This window comes from Penicillium macrosclerotiorum (genome assembly GCF_028827735.1).
Source record: "Penicillium macrosclerotiorum strain IBT 26536 chromosome Unknown utg000003l_segment0_segment0, whole genome shotgun sequence".
Classification (NCBI taxonomy): domain Eukaryota; kingdom Fungi; phylum Ascomycota; class Eurotiomycetes; order Eurotiales; family Aspergillaceae; genus Penicillium; species Penicillium macrosclerotiorum.
In genome coordinates, this window is record NW_026643083.1 from 780,616 (window position 1) to 794,172 (window position 13,557).

General features: G+C 51.6%; 4 protein-coding genes across 4 annotated transcripts; 3 read left to right on the forward strand and 1 right to left on the reverse strand.

Moving 5' to 3' along the window:
* Window positions 1-1,498: 1,498 nt before the first annotated feature.
* On the forward strand, window positions 1,499-3,374 carry N7462_003173 (uncharacterized protein; the record flags this gene model as incomplete). Its single annotated transcript, XM_057074899.1, has 7 exons — window positions 1,499-1,541; window positions 1,647-1,769; window positions 1,839-1,950; window positions 2,011-2,215; window positions 2,278-2,433; window positions 2,498-2,982; window positions 3,059-3,374. 7 exons carry the CDS (start codon window positions 1,499-1,501, stop codon window positions 3,372-3,374), a joined length of 1,440 nt encoding a protein of 479 aa, XP_056934404.1.
* A 20-nt stretch (window positions 3,375-3,394) lies between these two features.
* On the forward strand, window positions 3,395-3,607 carry N7462_003174 (kinase-like protein; the record flags this gene model as incomplete). The annotated part of the gene is made up of 1 exon (XM_057074900.1): window positions 3,395-3,607. One exon carries the CDS (start codon window positions 3,395-3,397, stop codon window positions 3,605-3,607), a length of 213 nt encoding a protein of 70 aa, XP_056934405.1.
* A 1,589-nt stretch (window positions 3,608-5,196) lies between these two features.
* Window positions 5,197-7,947, forward strand: exg2 (putative exo-beta-1,3-glucanase; the record flags this gene model as incomplete). Its single annotated transcript, XM_057074901.1, has 4 exons — window positions 5,197-5,540; window positions 5,594-6,368; window positions 6,464-7,470; window positions 7,530-7,947. 4 exons carry the CDS (start codon window positions 5,197-5,199, stop codon window positions 7,945-7,947), a joined length of 2,544 nt encoding a protein of 847 aa, XP_056934406.1.
* Window positions 7,948-8,188: 241 nt separating this feature from the next.
* N7462_003176 (hybrid sensor histidine kinase/response regulator) lies at window positions 8,189-12,176 on the reverse strand (the record flags this gene model as incomplete). The annotated part of the gene is made up of 3 exons (XM_057074902.1): window positions 8,189-8,470; window positions 8,528-8,812; window positions 8,868-12,176. 3 exons carry the CDS (start codon window positions 12,174-12,176, stop codon window positions 8,189-8,191), a joined length of 3,876 nt encoding a protein of 1,291 aa, XP_056934407.1.
* Window positions 12,177-13,557: the final 1,381 nt, after the last annotated feature.

Here is a 13,557-nt window from a genome sequence, read left to right on the forward strand (position 1 = left end):
AATGTATGCACAGCCCAAATTAGATCCTTATAGGATGGGTGTACTTGTTCCTCCAAAATCGAAAAGAACCAATATATTGCTAGAAATCGAGCTCTTCTTTCGCCTAATAAACCTTCAAGTTCAAATGATCTTGTCAGCAGCGGCTGCTCCCACTACAATTGATTGTTTGGGACTTAATCACCACAATCATCCGCGTCGCAATGATAGGAGGGAGGCGTTTCCCGCGAAATTGTGGGATAAAATATCCGAGCGAAATGGAGCCAACAAAGAGCAAAAATTTACAGTTTTCCGTCGGAACGAGTCCGCTCTGTCATTCCTACTCTGGATACCATTCCGACTGGCGATGTGGAAGCATTTTAGGCATTTCGAAGGCGGCCCCATTGGGCTCGGGTTATCGTGGCCTCCACCTTCAGCCCATGAACCTGTCCGCCATCGTAAACTAGTCCTGTCTATAAGCCAGCCATGCTTTCTGACTATCACAACTGTTTCTTAGTGAATTTTGCCTCTCGCGAATCCCCCTTAATGCGCGTGTGTTTTTTTTGGTTTGTTTTAATTCTCGGCAAAGGTCGATAGTCTCGGGATGTATATCTGCCGCACATCCATGATCCACCAGGATGGCGGCGGCAGACGGAGTCGGGATAGTCCTGGGGCTTCCTCCTAACCTAGAATGGCGGCACCGTTAGAACATCCCCAAGCCCAGCTTCCCCTTAATCCTAGGCTCGATCCGTAGAGAAGGCCTGTAGATCGCCGAGAGGACAGCGCAAAGACAGTGCTCGATGGCGCTCCCCCTTTCCCCGTCGTGGGGGGCGTGATTGGTTCTGGCGATACTGCCGCTTCCTGACCGCTCGGCCTCCCCTTTCTTTGCAGAAGAAAGCCCGATCAAGTTCACGTTCATTCTTTGGCTTCCAAAGACCCAAAGACCTGAGACAGTCGAGACAGACCAGCCATTCGAGACAATTGACGTTGCTCCATCGTGTGCATTCGATCCGTTCCACCGCCACGCCTCACTCTGCGACCACTTTACCGCGTTCACCTCACCTGCAGTTACCCCCCCGTCCCAACGGCGCGCTTGGGACTTCATTCGCTCTCGGGCCCTCACCTTGTTCGCGAATTATACATAATCCGCCTGCGCTGCTGTCCGATCCATACTTTTCATTACGTCGGGCTGACAATCTACGCTCTTCAATTCAACTCTGGTTTCTTTCCAACTTGCGCCTCCGTGTTTCCCGTATTCGCCTGTTCCCGATCCATCTGAACCCCCGCTCCCGCGATCCTACCTCCGGGATCCTGTACTCAGCATCTCTCATGGACGCTAGGTTTTAAGAACACCACTTGCCACTTCTCCATAACCACATTTACGTCTCCTGTTGGAGGGCTATCCATCGACGCATTCCACGCAATCGATCCATCCAACGAGGTTTCTGCGAAACAAGTGTGATGTGGCTAGGAAGCCCCTGGTGCAAATAGACTACTACACTCCTCATTCGTGCCGGTCAGGATGGGAAACTCTCAAGGAAAACCGGTGTCTTACAACGATGCGGGTATGTCAATTCAGCTCAACCCTTGCTTTCTAGATGCGTCGAAGAACCCAATACTGGGCTCGGACGAGCTTGCTTAAGAAAAGCAATATACTGATGATGTCTTAGTCAACCTCAACCACTTCCGCCTCCTTCGGGTTGTCGGTAAAGGTGCCTTTGGCAAAGTTCGCATCGTCGAGAGGAAGGATACTGGGCTGACGTTTGCCCTTAAGTATATCCGCAAGGAAGAGGGTATGAAGCATGAATCTTGGATTCGACTCCTCACAAAAGAATTACAGTTAACCTTAATTTCTCTTCCAGTTGTTCGATCGGAAAGTGTCAGGAATATCATTCGTGAACGACGGATGCTAGAACATCTGAACCATCCCTTCCTTTGCAATTTGCGATACAGCTTTCAGGATATGGAATACATGTGAGTCTTCGGCGCTGTGGCCCGTTTGCAGCTAGGCTCCGCGTGCTGACTCCATCCCAGCTACATTGTGGTGGATTTGATGAATGGCGGCGATCTTCGGTTTCATATCTCACGCAAGTGTTTCACCGAGGAGGCCGTGCGGTTCTGGATGGCAGAGCTTGGTTGTGCGTTGCGGTACATTCACTCTCAAGGCATTATCCATCGCGATCTCAAGCCCGACAACGTGTTACTGGATTCCGAGGGACATGTTCACTTGGCTGACTTCGTACGTTCCAAATCTTCTCTGCGGTTAACTTTCTGTAGTCAGACTGACAATTTTTGATGTAGAACGTGGCGTCTGATTTCCGACCGGGTAAACCGCTGACTAGCAAGTCGGGCACTCTGGCTTACTTGGCCCCAGAAGTATACGAGGGAGGTGGATATTACTTCGAGGTCGACTGGTGGTCGTTGGGTGTTACGTTCTACGAGTGCATCTATAACAAGGTACGTCTCACCATTGTATATCAATGGATGATTCCGAGGTGGATTTGTTCTGACCTCTTTGTAGCGACCGTTTGAAGGCCGAAGCCAGGACACTCTGAGTGAGAACATCAAAAAAGCCCAACCGAAATACTATGTCACAAATCCCGCTGTATCGGTTCCGTGTCTTCGGGCTCTGTCAGCATTGATGGAACGAGACCGCAGCCGCCGAATCGGTGCCATCGGGTTCGAAACCTTCACCTCGCATATGTTCTTCGCCGATATCGACTTCGATGCTCTCGAGCGCAAAGAGATTCCTCCAGTTTTTCGACCGTCGAGTGACAAAACCAACTTCGATGCGACTTATGATCTGGAGGAGTTGCTCCTTGAGGAGGCGCCCCTAGAGGCTCGAGCCCGCCGGCAGAAGCCCCGAGCGGAGCTCCGCGAGGATGCAACTGCAAAGGAGATCCGTGAAGATGAACTTCATCGTCTAATCGAGACCATGTTCGAGCCCTTCGACTATACCCTGGTCAGCTACCAAGGCAATGCGGCTGATGCCATTGCGGCCCAAGTGTAAGTGCTACATTCCGTGCGATGCCGTAGATATTTTTTGGGTCATTCCTAAATTTTTTTTTTCGCCTTCTTGCAGCAATCCTGAAGACTGCCTTCCCATTGCCACCGCTACAACTACCGCCCATTCCCGACAACTCTCTCAGCCTGAATCAGCAGCCCGTAACTCATCACCTCCACAGCATGAGGGAACCTTCTATCCGGTGCCTCAGCCCCAGTCCCAGCATGAGAATATGACTGTAGTCAGCGAGAACCTTGATCCGAACGATTTTGTTGCTGGACCGCAGCCCCCTTCGCCCTCGACCCGCGCATCTCCTTCACCCCCACCTTCTGCACCGCCTTTCCACCGGCCCCTCCCCCTGCACCGCGTCCTCGTGGTGCCACAAGAAAAATGAGCAAGGGAGGCGGTGTCCAAATGGTGTTAGAGGAAGCCGGAAGCTGGAGTGAACTCGCAGACCATAGTTCAACCCTCCCGGCGGAAGGATTTGACAGTACTGGCGTCAAGGGCAAGCAGGGAAATAGTGGCATGCTTTCATTCCTCAGTCGGAAGAAGGGACGGGATCGCAGCCCTAAGCCCACCGAACCAGGTGTTTTGGGCAAAGAAGGAGCCAGACAGATCATCAGCTGAAAGATTTCTTCTCACTTTCAACCTACGCCGGCGATACGTCGATCGTCGGCGCCTCAGTCCTGCATCCATTTTGCTGGACAGCAAACACCATGTTACACCAACTTGGGATGCTTCGGGGAATCATTCTCTTTTCAAGTCGGTCTTATTCCATCCTTGTGGTCTGTGCCACCCTCAAAAAAGAGATCCAGCGTGATGAGTTGCGGCTTTGAGCAGGCGCCTCTTGCCCGCCTCAAAGCTTCACTCCACCCAGATGGCCAGGATGCCTCTGCCAGCTCGAATCATTGTTCCTCGTCGCAGTTATCGCCTCTGATCTAGAGGCGATGCAGGCTATTCCCGGGCCATGTCTATGGATCTTACGCCCTACCCATTTTATTGCTGCATTCAACCCTTTAAAGTAAAGGAGATGAGAATATCAGTGGCACCACCTCGATTACATTCATCTAGATTCCCCGGACTCAAGCGACAATTCATGTTTATCTATGCTCTTTTTGTACCTCCTCTTTTTACCATCTTTTTTTTTCGTCTACTCGTGTTTCCCAACCATATACTCTGTACAGATGGACTCATGTTTTCTTCATTGACCAATTACGGTAGGCATTCTGAATGAGCTTTTTGTTTGCGACCTTTTATGTTCCACCAATCATATATTTTTTGGTTCTCTTTTTCTCGTCTGTGAAGTTTTCCATACCCCGACTCATTATGAACACGACAGATATTTCCCCCCATTTTGTGATTTCTCCTTTTTGTCGAATTAGAAAGGACCTGGGGCTCGATGCATACCATCTTTAGGGTCGGAGTGGTGTATCTAATGTGTGTTTTTTCTCCAATGCCATATCTCCAGGAGATGCGATATAGAGATCGAGCTTTGTTGCATAGTAAATGTACCTCCGATCAGGACTGGTAGAATATATCGTGGTGTGCAGCTCCTACAGTTGAGGGAGATGTTGGGTGCATGGATTGCCCCAGGTCGCTCCCTCGCTGGGCTCTTGTAGCCACCGATCCACTCTATATATCGTTGCTCCGCAACATAAAGGGTTCAACGACTCCACATAAGATCGATAAGGCATGTCGATGAGACTGACCACGATCCTGTCCTCGACACCTGCTAGTATCATGATCGACCCCAAGCACAAGTTGCTCGTCCTCAAGTGCGCGCTGATAGTGTGACCTACGTAGCTGTTTACGTCGCCCCTCGGCACTAATGCGCATACGGCAAAAGCAAAACAGCCCCAAAACTCCGAGGATCCACCACAAGCGCCCGCAACACTTAATTCGAACCAAAACCCTCGAGCTTTCCAGCGTACACAACGAAGCAATGACCATCCAATTGCCCTGATTGCCATCCCGACTGGCCACGCTCCAGGCAGCATACCTAACCCACTGGGTTTCCGGCACGTTTCGTGGGAGAGACGAGTACCAAGAATTCGCCGAGACACCAAGACTTGTAACAATAACCCCCCTTCTCACATTCCACGTCCCGCCATTCCTACCGAAACGATACTCCTACAGCCTACATACCAGTCCCCCCACTCGCAGGGCATCCATAGCCACATACCAGCGATTGACGTCCACGTCTCGGACCGTGGCACATGGCGGGCCAATCCCACAGCCGAGACCGGTACGGCTCACGCGAGCGCGAGCGCTCCCGCCGCCCTCGAGACCGCGAGTACACGCGCGGCCAGTACGACGACGAGCCATCGAGCCCCGGCACGCCGCGGGGCAAATACCGGTTTCGGGAGGCGGGGTACGAGTCTTACGAACGGGACAGCGATGCCGAGGAACGACGACGTGCGCGGCGAGAGCGTCGTCGGCAACGGGAAGATGAGCGGGCATATGGGGAATCCGGGGCTGAGCGGAGACGGGAGCGCTCTAAGGCGAAGGAGTCGCCGGCGACATCACCGAAGAAGCGGGACCGTGAGCGAGACCGGGAGGGGTATCGGCGGTCCAGGGGGAGGATAAGGATGAGAGCCCCCTGAGGGATATTAGGGAGAGACGGTATCGGGGGAGGGTGGAGGATGGGGAGAGGGAGAGGGAGAGGGAGAGGTCTCACGATGCAGAGGCTGAGATACGGAGGTCGCGACGGAGGGAACGCGAGCGCGAAAAGGAGAGAGAAAGGGAGAGAGAACGAGAGGCAGCGGCTGTCGCGGCGGTTTCAGGGAAGAAGAAGAAGCATCAAAGCTCGGATTCGACGAACAGTGCGTCCCATCTGCTCAGCGCGGATGCACTGGCGCGATTAGCAGTGGAAAACGAGCGACAGGATCGAAGAGAGCGGTCAAGAGAGGAGGACGAAGCGCGGCGAGAGCGTCGACAGCGCAAGAAGAAAGCCGCGTTGGTTGGGGCCGGCGTTGGTGCTGGTGCTGCGCTGGGCGACGAGGTAGCTGAAGGCCGGTCACGACACAGGTCCGGGGCCCGCGTTGCGTCCGGGGCCTACTTGGAAGAAGGCCGCAGTCCCGAGATGAAGGTGCGCCGCCGTGGAGGTGGTGGTCCGGCTATGGAAGACGACTGGAAGGACGAGGATAGCTGGGATGCCAGTCACGAAGGCGGTGGACGTTCCTGGAAGTTCTGGGCTTCCTGGTCCAAAAAGCAGAAGATCGTGGTGGGCGGCGTGGTAGTGGCTCTGGTGCTGCTGGCCGTTATCATCCCAGTGGCCGTGATCGAATCGAAGAAGAACAGCGGTGGTTCGGACGACTCCAGCAGCAGCAGCTCGGGTTCCAATTCTCTCACGGGGAATCTCGATGGGATTAGTCGAGATAGTATTCCGGTAAGTTAATGAGACCTAATAGGGGCGAAGAGACGAAAAGAGAAAGTGGAGGAGAGACGAAGTGTCCTAGAGGCTTAGATACTAACTTGTCCCAGGATTATGCACAGGGCACATACTTAGACCCGTTTACTTGGTATGAAACAGAGGGCTTCAATGTCACGTTCACGAACGAGACCGTCGGAGGCTTGTATATCATGGGTCTTAATTCCTCTTGGAGTGACACGGCCCGCGCAAATGACAACGTGCCCCCATTGAACGAGAAGTTCCCGTATGGGTCGCAGCCCATTCGCGGTGTAAACCTCGGAGGCTGGCTGTCAATCGAGCCTTTCATTGCCCCATCGCTCTTTGAGGGCTACTCGTCCTCTGTCATTGATGAATGGACCCTCACGGAGGCCCTCGGATCCTCCGCAAACACGACCATTGAGAAGCATTACGCGACCTTTCTCTCAGAATCGGACTTTGCGGAAATCCAAGAAGCCGGACTGGACCATGTCCGAATCCAATACTCGTACTGGGCAGTGACAACCTATGATGGGGATCCCTACGTCCCAAAAATCGCCTGGCGGTATCTCCTTCGGGCAATCGAGTACTGTCGGAAGTATGGACTACGTGTCAATCTGGATCTCCACGGACTGCCAGGTAGTCAAAATGGCTGGAACCACAGCGGACACCAGGGCAAGATCGGCTGGCTTAATGGGTCAAACGGAGAATTAAATCGTAATCGGTCACTCGAGATTCACAACCAGTTATCCACGTTTTTCGCACAAGATCGGTACAAGAATATCGTGACTATCTATGGACTAGTCAATGAGCCCCTTATGCTTACCCTGCCGACGGAGAAAGTCCTCAATTGGACGCGAGATGCAGCGGAACTCGTTCGGAGCAATGGGGTCGAAGCGACTATCGTCTTCCATGACGGCTTCCTCAACCTCGACAAGTGGGACAATATGTTCAAGGACCACCCGGACAACATGTACCTGGACACACATCAGTACACCACTTTCAACACGGGCGAGATTGTTCTGAATCACACCGCCAAGGTGGATATTATTTGCAACAGCTGGTACTCGATGATTGAGGCAATCAACAGCACCAGTTCCGGGTATGTTCCTGCTCACTTCCAATCGTCAATCCCACGGCTCTGCTGACCAATTACATTAGATGGGGCCCCACAATCTGCGGTGAATGGTCTCAAGCCGACACTGACTGCGCTGAATACCTCAACAACGTCGGTCGTGGCACCCGCTGGGAGGGTACCTACGACACCAGTTCGTCAACAATGTACTGTCCGACGGCGGACTCGGGAACCTGCAGCTGCACTAATGCCAATGCTGATGTATCCGAGTACTCAGATGCGTACAAGAAGTGGCTGCAGACCTACGCCGAAGCCCAGATGTCCGCCTTTGAGACCGCCCAGGGCTGGTTCTACTGGACCTGGCGCACTGAGTCCGCGGCACAGTGGAGCTACCGTACGGCATGGAAGAACGGGTACATGCCAAAGAAGGCATACTCTCCTTCTTTCAAGTGCGGCGACACTGTCCCTGATTTCTCTAGTTTGGGGCTGGCTGAGTACTATTGATGGAAATGTTCCCGGTCCCTTTATCCCCGCTCATTTTTCCTTTCTTTTTTGAATGCGCTTTTTCACGGTAATTTTTTGCATTATTTTGCATCGCATCATCTGCATACCACCAGGCCTTTTTGATTTCATGAATGGATTTGCAAACACTTAGATCACCATACCCCATTTGAATTGAATTGAATAAGAAATGAATTTGGATTGTTACACATGGGGAATTATCAAAGCACATCCTTAGTACTGCTTACACCGTGAACCAACCCCCTTCCTCCCATACACCGGGTCGATAGAGAGAAGAATTCCGTGAGCTAGGGGACTTCACCCCATCCAGGAGCACATGCACCCGCTGGAAGTCAATCGGCTTCATAATCCAGCCGTCAAAGCCGCTGTCCACATACGTCTGGCGGTCCTTCTCCATCAACGAGGCCGAGACAGCGAACACAGGGACACGCGTTTGAGTCGAGCCTGCCTGGTTCTCATGCTCTCGGATCATTTTCGTGGCAGCCAAGCCGTCCACGATGGGCATCTAGAAAGGATTGCTGTTAGCGTGCCACACGCGGCCGATAGCGGGATGACTTCATACTTGGAGATCCATAAGGACGGCATCGAAGGAGCCAGGGTTCGCGCGATACACCGCGGCACATTCCTTCCCGTTGCCCGTCATAGAGACCGAGTAGCCGAACTTCTCGAGACGTTTGCTGAGAATCGTGCTGTTGACTGGATCATCCTCGGCGACAAGAACGCGCAGCCGGGTATTGGAGCCCATCTCCGGCGGGACCTGCTTCGAGTCCTTAGGCGACGCCGTGGGCTCGTCGGATGCAAAGAGCACTTCTTGTGCCGGGGCGTTGAAGAGATTCTGTACCAAGCCCTTTAGTTAGCATTGAAAGGACCATTAGATAGGAGCTTGAGTGTGGTACACTGACGTCGTCGGACTTGGTTTTCTTGTCTGGTGTTGGATGCGGGGCAGGGATGGTGATGTTTCGTGACTCGCCCGTCTTCAACGCCACATCAACGTCCAGAAACTTCCGCTCTTCTTGTCCTAGTCCGGGCCCAGGGAAACTTCTATCTCCACATTGGCAGGAGATTCCCTGGCTTTCATTGTCCGCCTCCTTGCACAGCTCCTCTTTCGTTCCAATGTGGTCGTACGACGCCTGAGGACCACCTGGTCTCGGCATCCCGGGCCCCCCAACTTTCGATCCTAAATCCTTATCAAGGGTCGTCTGTGCAGATGCAAGAGCTCCATCACTCGTGGCGGGCAACTCGAACTTCAGCCGGATCTTGAAACAACTGCCCTTCCCTTCTTCAGATTTCAGACTCAACTGCCCATCCATATTGCGCACGATGCGAGCAACCAATGCCAGTCCAAGACCAAGCACGTTGTCTGTTTCAGGATTCGGCGAACTTGCTGTCTTCGCATATGACTTTGGAGCCTGCATATAATCTTTGTTGGAAACCTGTTCCAGCTCACAGAACAATGTCTCGACGACTTCTTGTGACATCCCGGATCCGGTGTCATGTATGGCCACTTCCACCGCAGTATAGCCAGGCTCGCAGGGCTCGCAAAGTGTACACGACTCGATGGTGACAGCTCCGGTCGAGGTATTTTGGACAGCATTGCTGATGAGATTGGTAATGACTTGCCGGACACGCCGTTGGTCCCCAAGCACGGGGGGCAACGACGAGTGTTGAATTACTTGCAGATCCACATGCTTTTGTCGGGCCTCTTCCCAGAAGATATCGGTAGACTCACAGAGGGTCTCTGATAGGCTGAATACCTCATCCTTGATGAGTCGTTGCCCATTTTCTGCATTGATGAGATCCAACAGGTCGTTGATGATGTACACGAGCGATTTTGAGGCAGAGTGGGACCGAGATAGATTCTCCCGCGTCTCTTGGTCCAGGTTGCCATCCAGAACAATCTCAAGATAGTTGATGATGGCATTCAACGGTGTTCGGAACTCGTGCGCCGAGTTCGCGAGCAGGAGCCTCATCAGTTGGTTGTTTTGCATTGCCGCTTCCTTCTCTTGCCAGGTATCCGTGAATGTTCGATATAGCAAAGACAAAATCGATGCCTTTCCAAAATCAGTGGCAGACCACTCGACCGGCTTGGTGATGCCTACAGGATGCGGTGAATCTAGGATGGAACCGGGTGCGCTTCGGAAAAAAATAATGAAATCTTTACCATCGGCCGATAATGGAGTATACAGCAGGCCTGATAAATGGCGGAAACCAGGGGAGTAATCAAGGTCTTCAAAGTCCGAGGCAATATCCGTCGACCATAGAACGGTATCGATATCCTTTGCCCGAAGGTATTCAAGCAAAGCAAGGACCTCTTGCGAATCATTGGGTTTGCCTAGGATTTTGGTTTCTTGCAGGATAGAAGCAGCTGCATAGTCGGCTCCAAAGAGGCTTAAGAGATCACCGGACGCGGACCGTGTGCTCTCTTTGCCATTGTAGCCCTCAGAGATCATGCTTTGGTTCTGCAGCGGGAACGAAAGGGTATATGATAGTCGTTCGACGTTACTGGAGACAGCATCGCTCATGATCCAACACGCTTTCTGGAGCAGCGGATGAAGTCTCCGGTCTTCGTCGTAGGATTGGCATGACACAATGCCCCATAGCTTTCCAAACACGTAAACGCCAATGGATATACACGCCTGTAATGGATGACTGCTTGAGTCTTCTGGAGATACTGGTGTTACTGGTAGGTAACAATGTGACAGGTCTAAGGCCAGTTTGCTGGTCGACGCTCTGTATATCAATCCAGCCGAATAGGGGCCTTCGCGATAGGAGAAGGAAACGGTGTTTCGCAGGTAGCATTTCTTCAGATCATCCGGGAAAGTCGACTCCTGGAAGTGGATCCCTTCATAGCGATCTAGATCCAGGTTCGAGTTGATGATATCGGTAAGAACTTCACCGTTCTGGTCCCCGTCGAAATGGTAAATGGTGATTCGATCGAATTGTGTCAGTTTCTGGAGTGTTGAGGCGACATGTTGGAGTAGTGTCTCCAGCGCTTGAGATCTTGCAATGTCACGCAAGATACGCGGCAAGGAATTGAGAAGTTCCGAGTCCATGGTGTCCGCTTTGGGAGTAGAACCATTGCAACTGTTGATCGTGTCGAGAGTGCGGGTTTCGGCGTATGTCTGCTCAGGTAGGGCCTGCGTGATGGAACCGTTCCTCTGCGAGTGTCGTTTTTCAGAGCCTTCACTATTTGTTAAGCCTGGTTTGCTAATGATTTCAGACTCCATCTCGCAAATTATGAAGTTTTTATATGCTCTGCTGGTGTGCATCGTACACCAGAGTGGCCTGATGCCACCTTCTAGAGTTGATAGATGAAGACAGAATATCTCAGGGCCGTACTTCTCAACATCATACTCGTCTTCCAGAACTAACGAGACATGTGATAAAAATGCCACCTTCTGGGATCCAGACAAGATATCGCAGAAAGATTTAAGCTCGAATAACTCATCGGCGGATATACCCAGGATGTCATTAGAGTTGCTACTAGCCACCTGGACCGGGAATAATCCGTCTTCAGATTGAGTGATGACCATCAATACACCAAATTGCTGGATGATCAACTCGGCATCGTCTTCATGAGAAAATTGCAACCCCTTCGTGAGTCGAATGGGAGCCAGGATTTCACCAGCCTCGTGGATGGTCTTCTGTATCTGAGTTGAGGGGCTATCTTTGCCTCGAGAACTGGAGCTGCTTGATGCTGTTGCTCTTGATGAAACCAATACCCCCTTGTCATTGGTAAAGAAAGGGTGGCTGAGGGTTGGCACAGTAGATAAAGGAGTGATGTTGTGTCTCTGCTCATGCATCCGAGCCAGGTAATTGGGCCTCGAAAGTTTATGCATATCCCCAGAGGTAAGCTTGTCACTGAAGAGTGAGCTCTTCCTGAACGCGTCTGTGAAAGAAGGAATAGGGCTCTCTAATTTATCCAGGGAAGGCGTTTGCAGTGCCGACGATGGTGTCGAGTCAAAAGAGACAACCGAGCGGACAGGAAACACCCTTTCTGTAGCGTCTTCGCTCAACCGAGGCAGCTTCAACTTCGGGTCAATCTCAGTGACGGTCGATATGTCTGGCTTTGGATCTGATGAGATATACATGGACTTTGGGATTGAAAGGGTGCGCGCGAGGGCTCGTCTCCCTTGGGTCGGCTCATGATGTCTGCCATCGTAGAGGACCTTCCAGTCACCCAAATCGGTGACCTCGAGTGGAGGGCTCATTTCGACAGGTATGTAATATTGCGTATAAGGAAAGCTTCAAGCAAAATGCATTCTATACTACAAATAATGGTAAGCATTATGTATATTAGAATTGAATATACGTGACCAACGAGGAAAGTTCATAAAGCTCACGATGAGAAGTCTCGAGATCTTAATTAGGAGCACCGAAATGGCTCTTCTTTTAGTATCATAACCGGGCGAAGTGAGATTGGATCTCAGAAGCAGTGATAATCAAGGCCACATGGAAGGTAGAATGGAGGAAGTCTCGACAAAGGTTCATGCAAGGAAAGCTACTGACAATCCCCCTTTCCCCGGAGTTTGAGGGTTTTGGAATTTGTGCCTTGCCTCTGGGGACCAAACAACTCTTCTTTCTCCTGAAGTATCCGTGGGCGTGGGCCTATCAAGATGGGTTGCACTATCAAAAAAGCTTTCCATGAGACATGTGTTACCGGTTCCCTCGTCCGGTTTGTCAGGGACTCCCACCGGAAATGAACTCGCAATCCATGAACCAAAATGGCCAAGCCATGGATGATTTCAAGGCCCACTGCAGCAGAAAGCTGCGAGATCAAGCTTTTTGGTTTTAAGTAGTAGGGAATGCAAGATAGCCCAACACAGATCATGAAAATAAGCAGTGAAGAATCCTCCCTTGGATATGAAATGCTCCCCTCTCATCGGCCCAAGTAAGTCTCAAGGAGCGGTATGTGCCTATTCAATCCAATTATCCGCTGATAAACTAGTTCTTTATTGGCTCGGCACCAAGACGAATTATGTCACCAAAATGATCAGCCGTCCGATATATCATAGTTTGGCCGGTGGGGTATCCCCCGCTTGGAGAAAACGTGAACGCGGATTAGTATGTTACTAAGATGCAAAGGTTAGGGTCGATGGATGGTCTAGACAGCGGTCCAGTTGCCCCAGCCCATGGTCTTCAAACGGAATGACCGGGTGTCGCGTTCGTCTTGGAGAAGCTTGATAACCTTCGCAGTCAAGCCAAGAACCTTTTTGTTTACGCATTTCACACTTCCTGCCTACATGGATAATCATCTTTGAAAAACCGTCAAAGAACCAATTTTCCGAGAAAGCAGAGTCGGTGACATTCACATTGATCTGAGCAAGGTGCTAGATGCATTTCGCACTCGTGCCTCCTAACTGGGCAGAGAAAAGACTCCAAGTATCGCCTCGGCCTTGTGTTCCGACCAGTCTTTTTTCGTAGCTGAAATCGCCTCCTAAACTATCACTCGTGGGCAAACTTTCCGGATTCACAAACGGCATATTGACAACCGTGACACGGCCAATTTTGGTCCCTTGGTACTACCTTTTCTGTTCGCGGACCTAGCTTGGCCCAGACGGCGGAGCAAACTTCAAGAAGAGCCTTGATATG